The 14,941-nt window shown below is 31.3% G+C and overlaps 1 protein-coding gene across 2 annotated transcripts; it reads right to left on the reverse strand.

Moving 5' to 3' along the window:
• Positions 1-1,000: 1,000 nt before the first annotated feature.
• On the reverse strand, positions 1,001-14,505 carry Mon2 (Mon2 homolog, regulator of endosome-to-Golgi trafficking). 2 transcript variants are annotated; one of them, XM_076782309.1, is made up of 25 exons: positions 14,004-14,505; positions 13,346-13,477; positions 13,068-13,250; positions 12,701-12,937; positions 12,505-12,630; positions 12,240-12,437; positions 11,731-11,983; positions 11,509-11,662; positions 10,076-10,318; positions 9,694-9,980; positions 8,431-8,801; positions 7,451-7,663; positions 7,191-7,366; positions 6,490-6,652; positions 5,908-6,055; positions 5,207-5,460; positions 4,991-5,125; positions 4,661-4,911; positions 4,368-4,530; positions 3,748-3,891; positions 3,357-3,670; positions 3,025-3,209; positions 2,594-2,837; positions 2,341-2,417; positions 1,001-2,170 (listed from the first exon to the last, which is right to left on the reverse strand). In XM_076782309.1, the coding sequence occupies exons 1-25, from the start codon at positions 14,121-14,123 to the stop codon at positions 2,001-2,003; spliced, it is 4,941 nt and encodes a 1,646-aa protein (XP_076638424.1). In that variant the 5' UTR covers positions 14,124-14,505; the 3' UTR covers positions 1,001-2,000. The 2 variants fall into 2 exon arrangements, with proteins under 2 accessions (XP_076638424.1, XP_076638423.1); XM_076782308.1 differs by having other exon boundaries at positions 1,002-2,170; positions 2,341-2,423.
• Between the last annotated feature and the right edge of the window lie 436 nt (positions 14,506-14,941).

The raw sequence follows: 14,941 nt of genomic DNA on the forward strand, positions 1-14,941 counted from the left end.
TACGTCATTGGTATACGGAATCGAGGAATCGTCGAGAAATAGGATAAAAGTCACGTCAGTATAGGCCATACACAATGCCCATTTTGCTTTACAGTCTTGCATCGGCTACAAATCGATCGAAAGTTTGAAAGTGCAGTGTTGCGCCGCGGTAGCGACGGCGGCACCCAACAACAATCGTAACACCTGAAAATTCGCGCGAAAACTATTCTCCGTAAATAGACACTTAATCCATGTTTTAACCAACGTTACTGCTTACCATATCTCTTAATTAACAGGCACACTCATTAAACACCGAAATAAGTTCATACGTTATGATCACACGCGTTTCATTCAAATCCCTCATTCGCGTTCGCTTTTCATCCCCCCCGAAACTAAACAATCATGGCTGCGGCGTCGCTCGAAAATACACCATGAATCAAATTCACTTCTTTATCGACGCACTTCGAAACAATCGAATATAGGTAAAATTTGTCATATTTATTTGATATCCGATGCAAAATAATAGTACAATAAAGATAATTCTACAACGCGCTTTCAATGAAACATGATTAACTTCTAGAAGTTTTCCGGTTATCGATGCGACATCTACATTTGCAAGATGCTTCCTTTCAACTCTCACAATGGCGCTTGCCCATTAAAAGAAATCGAACCAAGTACCATATGCATATATTAAATCCTTAACAAATTCAATTTATACAATTATGCATAGTTCAGAACTATGTGCATTAACACTGCTAATATCTAATGAAATCTATTTATCATATTGTAGTATTAGTCTTTAAAACAGAATACAGACTAGTTAGTTTAGATTATGATTGTGATTTTTAAAAAAAAGAGTAAAAATCCTAAGCACAACAACGTAGCTAACATAACGAAAGTATGTTTTACAAAATTATATTAAAATAATAAGAAAATGTTCGTAAAGAACATATTTTTAATTCATTTCGTCACATGTACAAATGTTTTAAAAACTTAGTATTTAAAAAATTTCTGCTATATATTTATGAATCACGGAAATACAAAAAATATGAAGCCTAAAACCTGTGAAGGCACGATTTCTATACAAAAATAGCAATAAATATTTCAGACTTTTATTGAATTTCCGTGTAGCTATTTACATCGTTATATCATAATTTCTTCAATATTATATCATTGTAAGAATAGCGAATAATAATTTCATATTATTTATAAAATCGTCTTATGCTGTATATTCTACTAGTCACGATTAGTTCAGTATTTACAATATGTATTAGAAAAGCCAACTTGTACATCAATTATGTACAGTAGCATGGCATGTATATAAATTGTAGTTATTAATCAATTTGCACTTATGGAATAAATATTTCATACAACTTTTGTATACTTGCTTCGACTTCCTAAAACTAGTGTTGCGTGCTATTTTACTTAAATATGATAGACCACATGTTACTTTAGTTTTTGCTGATTATAAATGGTGATATTAGTTAAATAAAAAATTGTATGCAGCTTTTATCCATAAATATCACACCGCACATAAAAATTTGTTCGTCATATAAAGACCATCTTTTTAACTAAAAGGAAGGCTTAAATTTCAAGATCATTTTTGTACAAGCATAAATATTTGAAAGAAAAGAAGCTCCGAAAACTTTGAATGAGTACCTAATCAATGCATTTTTTACATTAGTATTAAACTACTAATTAAAACTATTGTTCTATAAAAATCTATTGCAATTTACAAAATTAAATTGTTTACATTACAAAAACCAAGAGAATTAAATTTGTTTACCTTTGTTACATGATAACGAAAAATTTATAATGTCTGACAGATAAACTTTTCGGCACATGTGTAAATAATGATTTCTAATAGTACTTCACCTTGGATGCTTCGCCTTGTACATTTACACGGAAGTAAAAATTTTGTAACGTAGTTTATTATACATGTAACCGTAGTTACAAAAAGTTTACTACTTGGCGGTGTAGCAAACGTTACTATTTCGAGTAAGAAGCAAAGTATGCATTGGTCAAACACCGTTTGATGTTGTTGAACTGTGAATCGGTGGCCTCAATAGATCATGGTATTGAAGCAAGGCTTCCCGTAAAGATCTTGAAACTTGGCTCGATGTTGTAGCAATTGTACATTCTACTAAACAAGGGTATAATCCAATCAGTTGCTCCCATACTGACTTTTCAACTGAAAAATAAAATACAAATTCAAATGTGGTAATAAATTCATGGACAATCGATATCACAATACAATTTAAATATGAGATAAGAAGTAACATTTATGTAAATGGCAAAAAAAATAATTAAAAATGCACTAGTAGATACGTGCTTTTTTCATGTACTTTAAGTTACAGTTACCTTTATTTGGGGGTGCTTTTTTTAGTGACACTACAAGTGTTGCAACAGCTTTCAGAACAAATGAAATTTCAGATAATCTGTACCTAGAAAAGGTTCATATAGTAAGTACTTAAAAATTAGTAATTAATATTTTTTATAGACTTATACAATCGTAGTAATACTAGTTTTACTATCCATAAAACAGTACTTAATTTTAATTTAAAAAAAAAAAAAAAAAAAAAAAATATGAAAGAATCAGTAACAAAACTGTTACCTAGGTAATGGGCACTTTCCACTTCGCCTTTCATTTTCTATATATCGACGTAAAACTTCTTGGAACCTATGAAGAAGAGCAGTAACTGCTAATCGTCCTGCTACGCCTCCTTCGTCGTTTTCAGGTTTCTTGGAAGTATCATGCTCTGACTCATTATTTAGTCCGTCCAGAAGAGAAAATTGTAGCAATGTTTCAAAACATGTCTTTGCAAATTCTTCCCTTAATTTGGTTTCTGTACCATTTTCTACAATAATAAATAGAAAATGGAAAATAGTAATAGATATGGATGGGTTTCTTTTATAGTATTAATAAAAAAAAAAAATGAAATTTCTGTAGATGAAAAAATTGAACACCAGAAGATTATGTATTTAAAAAATTGAAAGGAAAATGTGCGTTCAGTTATGTATAATTTAAAAACAATTTATATCTACCAATATTTGTCGTTGTTGCTGAATGTATGGAACCTTTGTTTAAAAGCATTACTACTCGTAAGATAAATTGATGAGGTATGTGTTGAGAATGTGGTAGCACTTCGTCGCGAAGTAGTTCCATCACTTGACAATCTACGGCTTCATCCGCTTGGATTTCTTCAACACCTCGTTCCACATTTAGTACGCTAGAAACAACAAAAAGACCAACATAAAATTTTTAATAAACGCAAACTTTTTATTGCTTTTACAAAACAGCAGCAATAAGAATCTTTTTCTCTTTTTCATATGTAAAAATTGGATAAAGAATCAAAAAAGACAATATTAAAAATTACCTCTTTGGAAACAAGAAGTCATCTAGAGTATTCGCTAGCTCCGGCCACATGCTTTGAAATTGTTCTGGATATTTTCTGGCTAGGGGCAAACCGGTATGTAGAACAGCAAGCAGACTAGTAACAGCTAATTTCCAAGTTGTCGGCGATGGGCAAGTATATTTCATCAACAAAGGCACATGCAACGCCTCTATAATGTGTTTTAAAACTTGTCCATCTATCACTGTCATTTCGTGTGCCGTTTTTTGATACAATGTTACGACCATTGCTAAGGCTTTTTCTCCGAAAGGAACATAATTCATGGTCACCCAACCAGCCTAAATAAGTAAGAGATACTAAACAATAACCGCTTAACGACAATGCACGGTCAAGTATCTAAGGTACAAATACGCACAGATACACCTCTAACTTGGGAAATGTGTTTCGTTGGTATTTTACCATACGTAGGCGCTTCACAAGCCAATTTTGAAAAACTTAGCAGCTGAAGAAATATTAGTACGATCATTGTTCGCAAATTGTCAGGTCCGTTTAGTGCTTCCTGTCAAAATGTAAAAAAATTATTTTCGAATGGAGGAAAAATAATTCCATCAACAAAATAAATTACATTGTTTAACGCAAATTTTGTTTTATAATATCTACTACGTGATTCTTGTAGTTTCTCGCCCTAAACATGAATCCAGAAAAACATGGTTTCGTAAAAACATAATTTTTAACAGAAAGTTCAATTTGTCTTAAACAAATAGAGGAGCGTTTTCTGAATATATCAATGAATATGTTTATTCAATTTCATTGTTTTGAATCATTGTAAACGATGAAAATTTTTTTATTAGTACAAATAAACAATATCAGATTTTATAGACACTTAGAAATAAGGAACCCATCTAAGAAAAGTTTCGAGACAGTTTCTAATTTGAAAGGATTAAGAAAGGAATTTGATACAAGAAACTCTAGAAGGATCACCCAGTAGATATTGTAAAACAGAAAGGTTTTTATTTGTTGGACAGTGTTATATACCTTTTGCAAAAGCTCCATGGAATGAAGTACACCATCTTGCAGATGAGTAAGAACGACATCTGGCATTGTAGGTACGATAAACGGTGTTGATTCGCCGTGTACTGGAACCGCAACTGCATTTTTTAACACGGTGCAAAGTTTTTGTAAATCCGGACCAGTAACTCTGCAAAAAAGAGAAAAAATGAAATCATAATTTATTCCTACTATAGATGTTGTACCCAAAAGTCAATAAAATCTATGAAATTTGTTTTACTAAATACAGTTCAATTACTAACAAAATTTTATAAACACACTTGTTTCTGATGTGTTGGAAAACAGCTGGAAATATATGAACCAACGCTGTTAAAAATGCTTGCGAAGGTATATAGGGTTCTGTTTCGCATTCTTGGGGTGGTGTTGTACTTTCCATTCCGATGTGAAGCCACACACGACAAGCAACAATCCACAATGCTTCAGAATCATTTGACTGAACGACTTCGTTATTATCACTTCCTTTTTGGAGATATAGAATCTCTTGAAATGATTTTAAAGCTGCCAATGATACCTGTCGATTTGAAATATGATGTAAATAAGGTTACATGTTTCTACTTTCACTTATGAAGACGAAAATTGTTCGCACGCACCTCATTATTTTTACTAAGTGCTGAATTTTCTATGAATTCTAATAAAAGAGACCAAGCGTTAGGAAAATCTCCCAACATTTGTAAAAGTTGACGTTTTGTATTAAATACTCTTCCAACGCCGCTCAATGTCAACACCTACAAAGTGACCTCATAAAAGTTGTTCTGTCATAGATATCAATATAGATACAAACTTGAAATGTATATAGAAATTGTTACCTGCGTTTCAGCCCATTGTTTCTGTGCTGTATTTCTGCTGTGATGAATAAGTATGTTTCCACTAGTGTCAACTTTTTCACTGCTCGCTGAATTAGATAAACTCCTTACTTTATCTAATAACGGAAAAAGGACCTGCCAAAGCACAGCTTGCCATGTTGGTTGATGCAACAAACTACCGTGAGCAGATATTGTAGAAAATAAAGTCTGACTAGCTGATTTGCGCACTGCGGGTCGTGGATCCACGCATAAGTCTCCTTAAAAATGTTAAAATAAAATAGTGAGTTAGTTAAAAGTAAAATTGAGTACCTTAAAATTAACATGATGTTAAACATTATGATAAAAATTAAATGAATATCAGTTTGTTTTGGATTTGAAAATCTCCAACCTTTTAGTATAAAGAGTGATTCTAGAGAATGAAACAAAGAGTAGTTCTTTTCTAAATGCAAATATAAAAAATTATTATAGGAAACTACTTAATCCTACAGTGGCCTATCCTTTGATGATGACATAATCTTTGAATAACATGAATGTTAAAATTACAACTAATTGCGCAATTATAACTGTTACTACTGTGGAACATGTAGGTATCTGTTGGGATAAAATAATTTCCTAACATATCACGTTCATAATTACGTTTTTAATGGTTATACTAGATTTTAAACTCAATCTTTATACTATTATATTCCAGAAAGTTTTATTACCTAATCTTGCATATAGACACATCCAAAGTTTATCAAACGCAGGCATATTCGTTGTACCAGGAAAGTCTGGAAATACGGATGATGAATCTCCTTTTAGAGAAACACAGAGTTTTTCTTGATTTTGATAAAAATAATCGCTTATATTCCACTGAAAAAAGATATGAAAATATAAATACATGAAGATCTAATCTCTAAAATATATTTTATCGATGATATATGAATCTACTTTAATGCATTGTATCTTGTGCGCAAAGCAAAAAGTTTGATGGTAATAAAGCGTTCTTAATAAACTGTAAGTGCCTGATTGCCTTAATTTTAATATAATTTATTTGAGGTACTTTGACTTCGACTTTAACAAGATTAGATGCTTCTAAGTCTTCTAGAACCGAATGTATGCACGTCTTTTAATCATGATTTTCTTCCGTAATCGAATGTTTTAACGTACTGTCACCAAATTCGCGCAGCATATTAACTTCCAATCTATTATACGATTTTTTAAAAAAGAAACATATAGACCAAGATTAACACACAAAAACAAACTTTAAATATTATAAATCTTCATCAGACGTAATTAATACTTACCATTAATCCAACAGCAGTAAGCGAGATATTCAATTCTTGTGTTTGTGAACCAAACTTGGCAGCTGTGTCGACGCAAAGTGGAAGACACCGCCAAGGCATCACTGGTAGAAAATCAGTTACTACCAGTTGTAAGCATTGAAAAGCTATTCTGACTAAGGCTTCTCTGTAAAATATCCAAAATATATTATGGGTTATAAAAAAATATATTAACCAAGAATGTCATACTACCTTAATCTACACTAATAATAAATCTGAGTGAGGGATTTTTGTTTGTAACAGCATTAATTGAAAACGGCTCAATAACAAGTTTTGAAATTTGATAAATGTCTTTTAAAAGAATATGAGCAGGTGTTAATCTAAGTCCGATTTTGAAATTTCAATTAGTTTTTGAGTAATTAATTCAAATGTTCAAAAAAACGTACAAAATTTGATGAATTTCTCGCTCGACTCTAGATAATTAAACTTGCCACATTTCAAGAAAAATTTATATTATATAATTGTGATAAATTTTACAGTAATGTACACTAAACGAACCAAGAAAAGTTCTTTTCTACAAAAAAAGTTTCTGTTTAGCAAACGTCTTTTGCAAACAGTTAATAATTATAATCCCGTACAAAATACGAGTAATTTACCCGTGGGTCAACGGCTAGAACAATAATATTTTATTAAACTTGAATTATGTAACTAACAGTGACATTTACCCATGATGATCTGATACTGCTCCAATAATACCGAGTACCAAGGGCCAACCATGATATAATGTCTCTCCTGCACCATGTAATACTTGCAAAACGCACTCCAATTGACGTTGCCTTACATCACCATGACGTACTGATGATAATTCCGATAATGGCCCTAGCAGTAAAGTTTGCAGTTTCTGTGATGGAAGAACGAATAACGTTTTTAACAAATGATTCCTTTAAATGTAATTCTAATGCTTTCAAATATACAGTAAACATACTTGATTATCGCGTAAAGGTTGTGGATATTTATGCTGTAGTGCCATTTTGACAAGGTATGTAATAGCTTCCACTCCCCATTCTCTCATACGAATATGCGGATGTTGACAAACTTCTAGCAAATGATTTGTTAGTGGCCTCCATAAAACTTCTACTCGGGGCAAATTTACCAAACCAGTTTCTAATAGTTTTGCCACTGCAAACAGTGATGGTTCCTAATACAAGAATATTAAGTTTTTTCAAAATTTTTCTTTGGAGAGAAAATATCACAACTTTCTTTTACGGGGTTATTCTCATTTAAAACGTTATTTTTTAGGTAATTCGAAGAATTTGATGTAATAAAAAGTATAAGATCTTGGAATTTGAAATTTAGCATATATATACATTCTTATTTTCAGAAAGTATATAAAAATTGGTATGCAATTATCTCGTGTGTTTATGAAGTTATTAACTATTTTCTACGGTATATATAAAAAATTTATCTCCATGGCTGTCATAATCGAGGTTGTAATTATCAAAACACAATTTTTCGGATTTGATGAAATCGTAAAAACATATGTTTCCTAATACTGGAACTAGAATCAACGGAAAATATGGAATACATTTTTTTTAATTAACCAAGATCACTAATTTTCTTACTACAATGTAATTTTTACCTTTTAAATTAGTTCATTGAACATTTTCAATTTAGAAAAATAAGAATTTATTTGAAATTTCCAATCAAGCGAAGACAAAATATTTTGTAAAATTATGATATTTTTGCAGTCTATATTTCAACAGATTTTACAAGTAAAATCATCAAAATAAAATATGTTAGAGCTTAAAAAACACATACTATGACCTTATATTAAAATCTAAAATTATTTACGTTTATACTTTTATTGTAATAAATTCCCAAGGAACACCTTTTTTTCTGTTTATCAATGAGAAGAATATCCCCTTAATTTTACCACTATGAGATACACAAGGTCTTGACATTTACCCTATTAGAATATGCCAACTCCATCGCTTCGTGGCTTAATTTACAAAGTGCATCTATTAGATGATGTAACGCTACATCATCTAAATGTTGGCTACTTTCAAATAGCCTGCTAAGCATGGCACTAAGTACAGGTAAATCTGCCATAACTGCATTTGTTAGTACTGCATTTGGATCGGCAGCAGTTCTACCAGCTTTCAAAGATCCTCCTGTAGAAGGTTTTAAGCCAAGTATCCAGACAAGATGCTGCAATGTCGTAAGTACTAAGTGCCATGCACCACCGAGTATGCTTCCATGGCAATGTGCGAGGGAAAGTAACGCACGCATGCACTGCAAATTCTTTGCTGTTAACATAACAGGCCCTTGGTGTGCACCTGCATAAACGTAATTTAGCATTCATTTTGGCATACCACTTCTATCACTATTATTAGCAACATATAAACAATGTTATAATCAAATAATTTGCATTAGAAGTTTCGTATAAACATTTCTTAACACACAGTATAAAATTTTTAATTAAGATTTTACTATAAATAATTGCTTTATTAAAATAAATTTAATTTTATCAAATAAATAAAAACCAGAACGTAAATAGTTAGTCCAAAGATACAAGTTTTTTTATGTATACAAGGTATTTGGCTACCCCTGGGAAAAATTTTAATGGGAGATTCTAGGGACTAAAATAAAACGAAAATCAAAAATACCAATTTTTTGATCGCGACTTCGTTAAAAAGTTATTAATGTTTGAAATTTCGCCTGTAGAACGGCAATCTGCGAAAAGCTGCATACGCGTGATAGTGGTTCTCATTCAGCATGAGGAACTCTACTTACTGACGCATCGACAATCTTACAATTTTGTGAATGAGTACCACTATCACGCGCACGCAGCTGTTCGCAGATTACCGTTCTATAGACGGAACATTAAACGTTAATAACTTTTTAACAAAGCCTCGATCAACAAATTGGTATTCTTGATTTTCATCTTATTTTGACCTCCAGAATCTCCCGTTAAAATTTTTCCTAGGGGTGGCCGAACACCCTGTATATTTTATTTTATGACTTTTTTAATGCATCAGGTCTAACATTGAGTTGTAGCGATCTATATGATCAATCATGATATCAATTATATTTTATTTATATTTTATTTAAATATAAGTATTTTAAATAAATACATATATCACTGATAGTTCATTATTCAAATTAATAATGCATTGTTCTATTAAGTTCTTTTAGGAATCATTTTGTTTTTCAGTTATTTCTACTCACCAACTGGTAGAGATGCGGTAGGCAATGGAGTACCAACAGCAACTACCTGTTGCCGATAATCCGGTTCTCCAATAGTTAAATTGTATTGAGTGGAATCTTGTTGTCTTGCGCTCGGTATACCCTGGGGAGCATTATACAATACGGTCAATGCATAGTGAGGAGGTAACGAAGCTTTACAGATTGCAGTAATGAATGCATCACGTGGAGTCTGTAGCTCTAGTTGTCCACACAAAGACGCAAAAGTTTGAATTGCTTTTAATACGTTCTCCGTTGCAGATTCGTCGGTGCTAACAATTATAATGAAAAAGAAATTATCTTTATACTATGGAAATAATTTTAAATATAAAATAGAATAATTAATGTAAACATTAATATTTTTTACCTGGCATCTATGAGCGGACTTAATGCTGCTAACAGTCCACACCAGCTAGAATTAACAAGCTGGGTGTGAAGTTTACGTTCAGATTCGATCGGTTTATAAGATTGATTTCCAGTTAAAACTTCTCCAGAGCCATTAATGGCGAAAGAGATGGAACGTATAATATCCAATAAACATGCATAGGCTATACTTATTCCATAGCCAACTGGAATCTGTGGTGGCTCAACTTTGTCAAGCATGTCCAAGCTAAAAATTATTTGAATTATTTGCACAAAAAAAATTCGAGACACATTTAACAATTACTTTACTCGATAAATATAAAACTTTAACTAGTATATTTAGGAAAATGAACGCTAGATATGGATTGAGAGGTCAAATTCTGAATAAACATTTATTAATTCGACATTTTTGTCTATATTTTTCAGTTATATTAAACTTTGAATGATTTCTGGAAAAGGTTTCCACTGTCCATACAGGGTGTTCGGCCACCCCTGGGAAAAATTTTAATGGGAAATTTTAGAGACCAAAATAAGACGAAAATCAAGAATATCAATTTCTTGACTGAAGCTTCATTAAAAAGTTATTAAAAAATTAAATTAAAAAATTTCAAATCATACTAAAAAAATTATATTTAGTTACAGGGGTCAATTACAATCATATTTGGTGAATAGACATACCCCGAATTCCTACGCACTTTCGAGAAAAAAATTCTTTACCGAAAATCAAAGGCTTCCCTGCGAATCGTTAAAATGTCATAACTCCTGAACGGATCGGAGGATTTTAATTTTTCAAAATGCAAACAACGCGTGTTTTAGTGGAAGATATGTATAAATTCTAACAATATTGAAAAAGTTGTTCCTTAACACCGTAAAGTGAGAAAAACCCCCTAAAACTGGTCCAATTTTCAAACGGCCGTAACTACTACAATAGTAAAGGTATCTCATTTAAATTTTTTTCTGAAGCAGAGCCCATGGCTACCTACAAAAAAGTATTAGACAACTTTTCTGTAGAGCGTCAAACAAATTTATTAAAAATGAAAAACAAATTTTTAAGAAAAATCGGCAGGAGGTAGGTGCCTAAATTTTTCGGCAAAAAAAAATTTCAAATCGTTCTGGAAAAATTATTTTCGGTTGCGGGAGTCAATTACAATAATTATTGGTAAATAGACCTACCCCCGAAATCCTACCCACTTTTTAGAAAAAAATTCAGTACGGGCGGAGCTTTAAACATTACTAATTTTTTGACGAAGCCTTCATGAACAAATTAGTATTCTTGATTGTCGTCTAATTTTGGCCTCTAGAACCTCCCATTAAAATTTTTCCCAGGGGTGACCAAACACTCTGTATATGCTAGCACGTCGAATTAATTACTTTGTTAACACTTTGCTAATCGTTTTAATTAAATGTTAAAACTATAAAGAGTGAGAATGTACTTACTAAGTAGATTTAGCTTGACCACTTGTGAATGTGGCAACTACCGGCAGCCAAATACCACGCGAGTAAAAACCAGGCTGAGGGGAAACACCAGGACCTATTGGCATTCCCGTGAATAATGGAGAAGTAGTGTTCTGTGGTACTGCTGTACCTGTCGCTGTTATTATAAATGCATTAATTCATCTTTATTTAATGTTCCACCATTATTAATGAAACTAAATTTACCCATATTGGTTTGATTCATCATTTGAGGATTAACGAAAAGGCTATGTACATAGGCACCCAAACTATTGACAATGTCTTGAAAAATATTAGTTGCATGAGGCTTTAAATCATAACATTCACAGAAGTTTGTAAGCAAATCAGCTTGAACTGTCATCTTGTGTAAGACCTCTAATGCTAAAGCTCTCTGCCAAGTTGGCTTATCAGGATCCAAAAATTTAACAATTAAAGATAAAAATATTTCACATTCTGTCACCTGAAATCATACACACAGTAATACATAATGTTAATTTAATCACATTACATTATTTGTATAATATCCGAATACAAGATATTTATTTAAAGCAGGAGAATATTTATCGGAAATAAATGTTTTTGATGGATTTAATATACATTTGTATTTAATTAAAATATGTTTATGTAATACTACTTTATTTTTAATTTCTCATAAACATTTTAAACAATTTTTACTTTTAAAATATATTATGGAATATCAAAACTATAATGCTTACCAAAAGAGAATGATACTTTTGTATTAAAATAGAAACAACTCTAAGAAGTCTCATGCTAATAGGGAAATAAGGTTTATCCAGAGGTGTAGCTTGCTGAAGTGATGCCGGAACAGAATTACGATATTTGATATTGGGTGAAAATAGTTTAATTACAAGGGCACAAACCCTTTCCTTTAACAAAAAGCTAAATTCCGAGTGCTGAAAAAATATTAAATTGGAAATTTATACTTCGTATTTGAACTACCTATATTTGGAATGTATATACCTTAAAAAATACAGATGAAAAATTCGTTAAAACAGATTCTAGCAATTCTAACCCAAATGTACGTGTCATTTCAGTAATACCAATTAACCAATAAGGTTGATCTGCATTCACTAATTGTACTAAATCCTGGAATAAATGTATATTTAGTAATTTAATTTTATTCAGTAATTTAACAACTTAAGTTACATATCCTTACTTGAAACATTAAATATGCATCGGCAGCGCATGGTCCTAAACCTTTGGGTGCCTGATTAGTCGCGATTTTTAGTTCTTCTAAATTTATTTCATCGAAATTTACATTATCAAGACCCTGTTCATCTTCTGCAACAACACGCTCAAATACCAGTGATACTAGTTGCCTCACTGTGGCTCCTGCTGTATTGATTGTTGTACAATCTTTTGTAAAATGTAAGCGGAAGCAAAGAACCAGATTCTGGAAATTACACATTACATCTTACAATTTACAATTAGATTAGGTGAATACAAAAAAATTAATTTTTTCCAATGATTATTATAAAAAGTTCATGAGAATTTCAAATTTCCGAGATAATCTAAATTATTACCCTTGCAAGCGTTTCGCCATGTACAATAGTATTACTTGTGAGTAACAAAGTTACAGTCTGTAAAACTTTAACTTCTTCTGTTCCTGTTTCCATCAACATCCATAGTGTGTCCGTAATGTAACGAGCACCTTTTTGATCAACAGCTTGTTGCGTGATTAACCTTTGCATTATACTTAAACAAAACTAGAAACATATAAAAATGTAATATTAAAAGAATAAACGTAAAAATTATAATTAATACAAACGAAATAATGAAAAGCATGTTGCTCAATATGTACCTTAATAATTTTTACATCTTTACTCTCACAGCCTTGAACCAAAGGATACAAGATTTGATTAACAATATAATAAATAGGTGTACCCGAAGCATTTGCAGCGGATCTTATTTTTGTAATTCCTTCCTCACATGACTGCAATGAATTATATGTAAGTTAATATCAATTGTAACTTTAATTAATTAGAATTTTAATGTTACTGTCTCTGTTATAAAAAATTATTAGAATAACACAATCCAAACTTCTATATTGAAGGAATTTACTTATTAACATCTTTTTATATATTTGACAGAAGAATTGATAAGCAGTACAATATATAAATCTTATTTCTAGTTAAAAAATCATTCAATATTTATTACAAACATTTAGAAATATATTCTTTTATTATCAACAAATTATAGGAATAAATTGAATAGAAATATTATATATAACAATATTAAAAATATGTCATCTATACATAGCGTTCCTTAAAACTGTTTTCAATCCTGTATTCAAAAAGTCATCGAAGCAATGACAGAAACTTGATTTTTAATAGAGACTACTTTATCCATGAATTTTTGCAAAAATACACTTTAGGTTGATAAACTAACCTAACTTCTTTAGCTAATGTTAAATTATAGTAGGTATTTATTTATTAAAAAGATGAAGGGGATGAACATACTTCTTTGATTTGTGGATATTTTTTCTTCGTTTCAGAAGCAAGAGACTTAAAATCAGCTTGCAACGACTCCAAAAATTTGGAATTATTTTCCGGGTTAGTTGCGATAGCTGTGCTTGCCATCGTATCGCAATCCTTTTTTACAGGCTTACCATACAAATTTATCTCATTGCAAATTATAAACTGTTTCTCGTTGTACACATACTGTCGTAACAGAATTCGTATCTAACTGATAGTAGGTGAGTTGGCACGTCTCATGCCGATTATCAGAAATGACAACGGACAGGTAACAATCTATCAAGTTTGCCCTTAAACATTTTTGAGCTTACAATATTATGAGTATATCACTTACAATGATCACTTAAAAGTGTTACTGATTTTTTTATTAAAATTCGTTAAAAATCGTGTTCTTTCACGATTATGAATTGTTCGCATTTTACTCGCGACCCGTTCAGGTAAATAATAAACCGTGGCATGCAATGGCGCTGATAATTCATATGTCGAAATCATACTTTACATCAGACTTAGAGTATCTTACAGACTAGAGTGGAAGCTCATGTAATAATCCAAGGACATTTCAAACCACACCGTATTCGTGTACAAGCTATTAATATTTTAAGATTTAAAACCGTTTAGACGTTGTAAATTGTAATATATGTAACACAATGTAAATTAAGGCAAAAATAAATTTACTAATATCAATTGTTCACACGATAGGTTCGCGCGATATAAATTATTAGCACAACAGCTAAATTGTGCAACGATCCGTTACATGCATATTCCACGGAATAACACAGAATGTTGACATATATCGCTCTATGATTAGAGTTGAGGCTATTTGAATATTTTATTGGTATTCGAATATCTACATACTATGAATAAACTTCGAATATTTGAGTATTCTAGTTATTCGAATAAAACAACATTCATATCTGAGCACT

Source organism: Colletes latitarsis, chromosome 14, assembly GCF_051014445.1.
Source record: "Colletes latitarsis isolate SP2378_abdomen chromosome 14, iyColLati1, whole genome shotgun sequence".
NCBI classification, from domain to species: domain Eukaryota; kingdom Metazoa; phylum Arthropoda; class Insecta; order Hymenoptera; family Colletidae; genus Colletes; species Colletes latitarsis.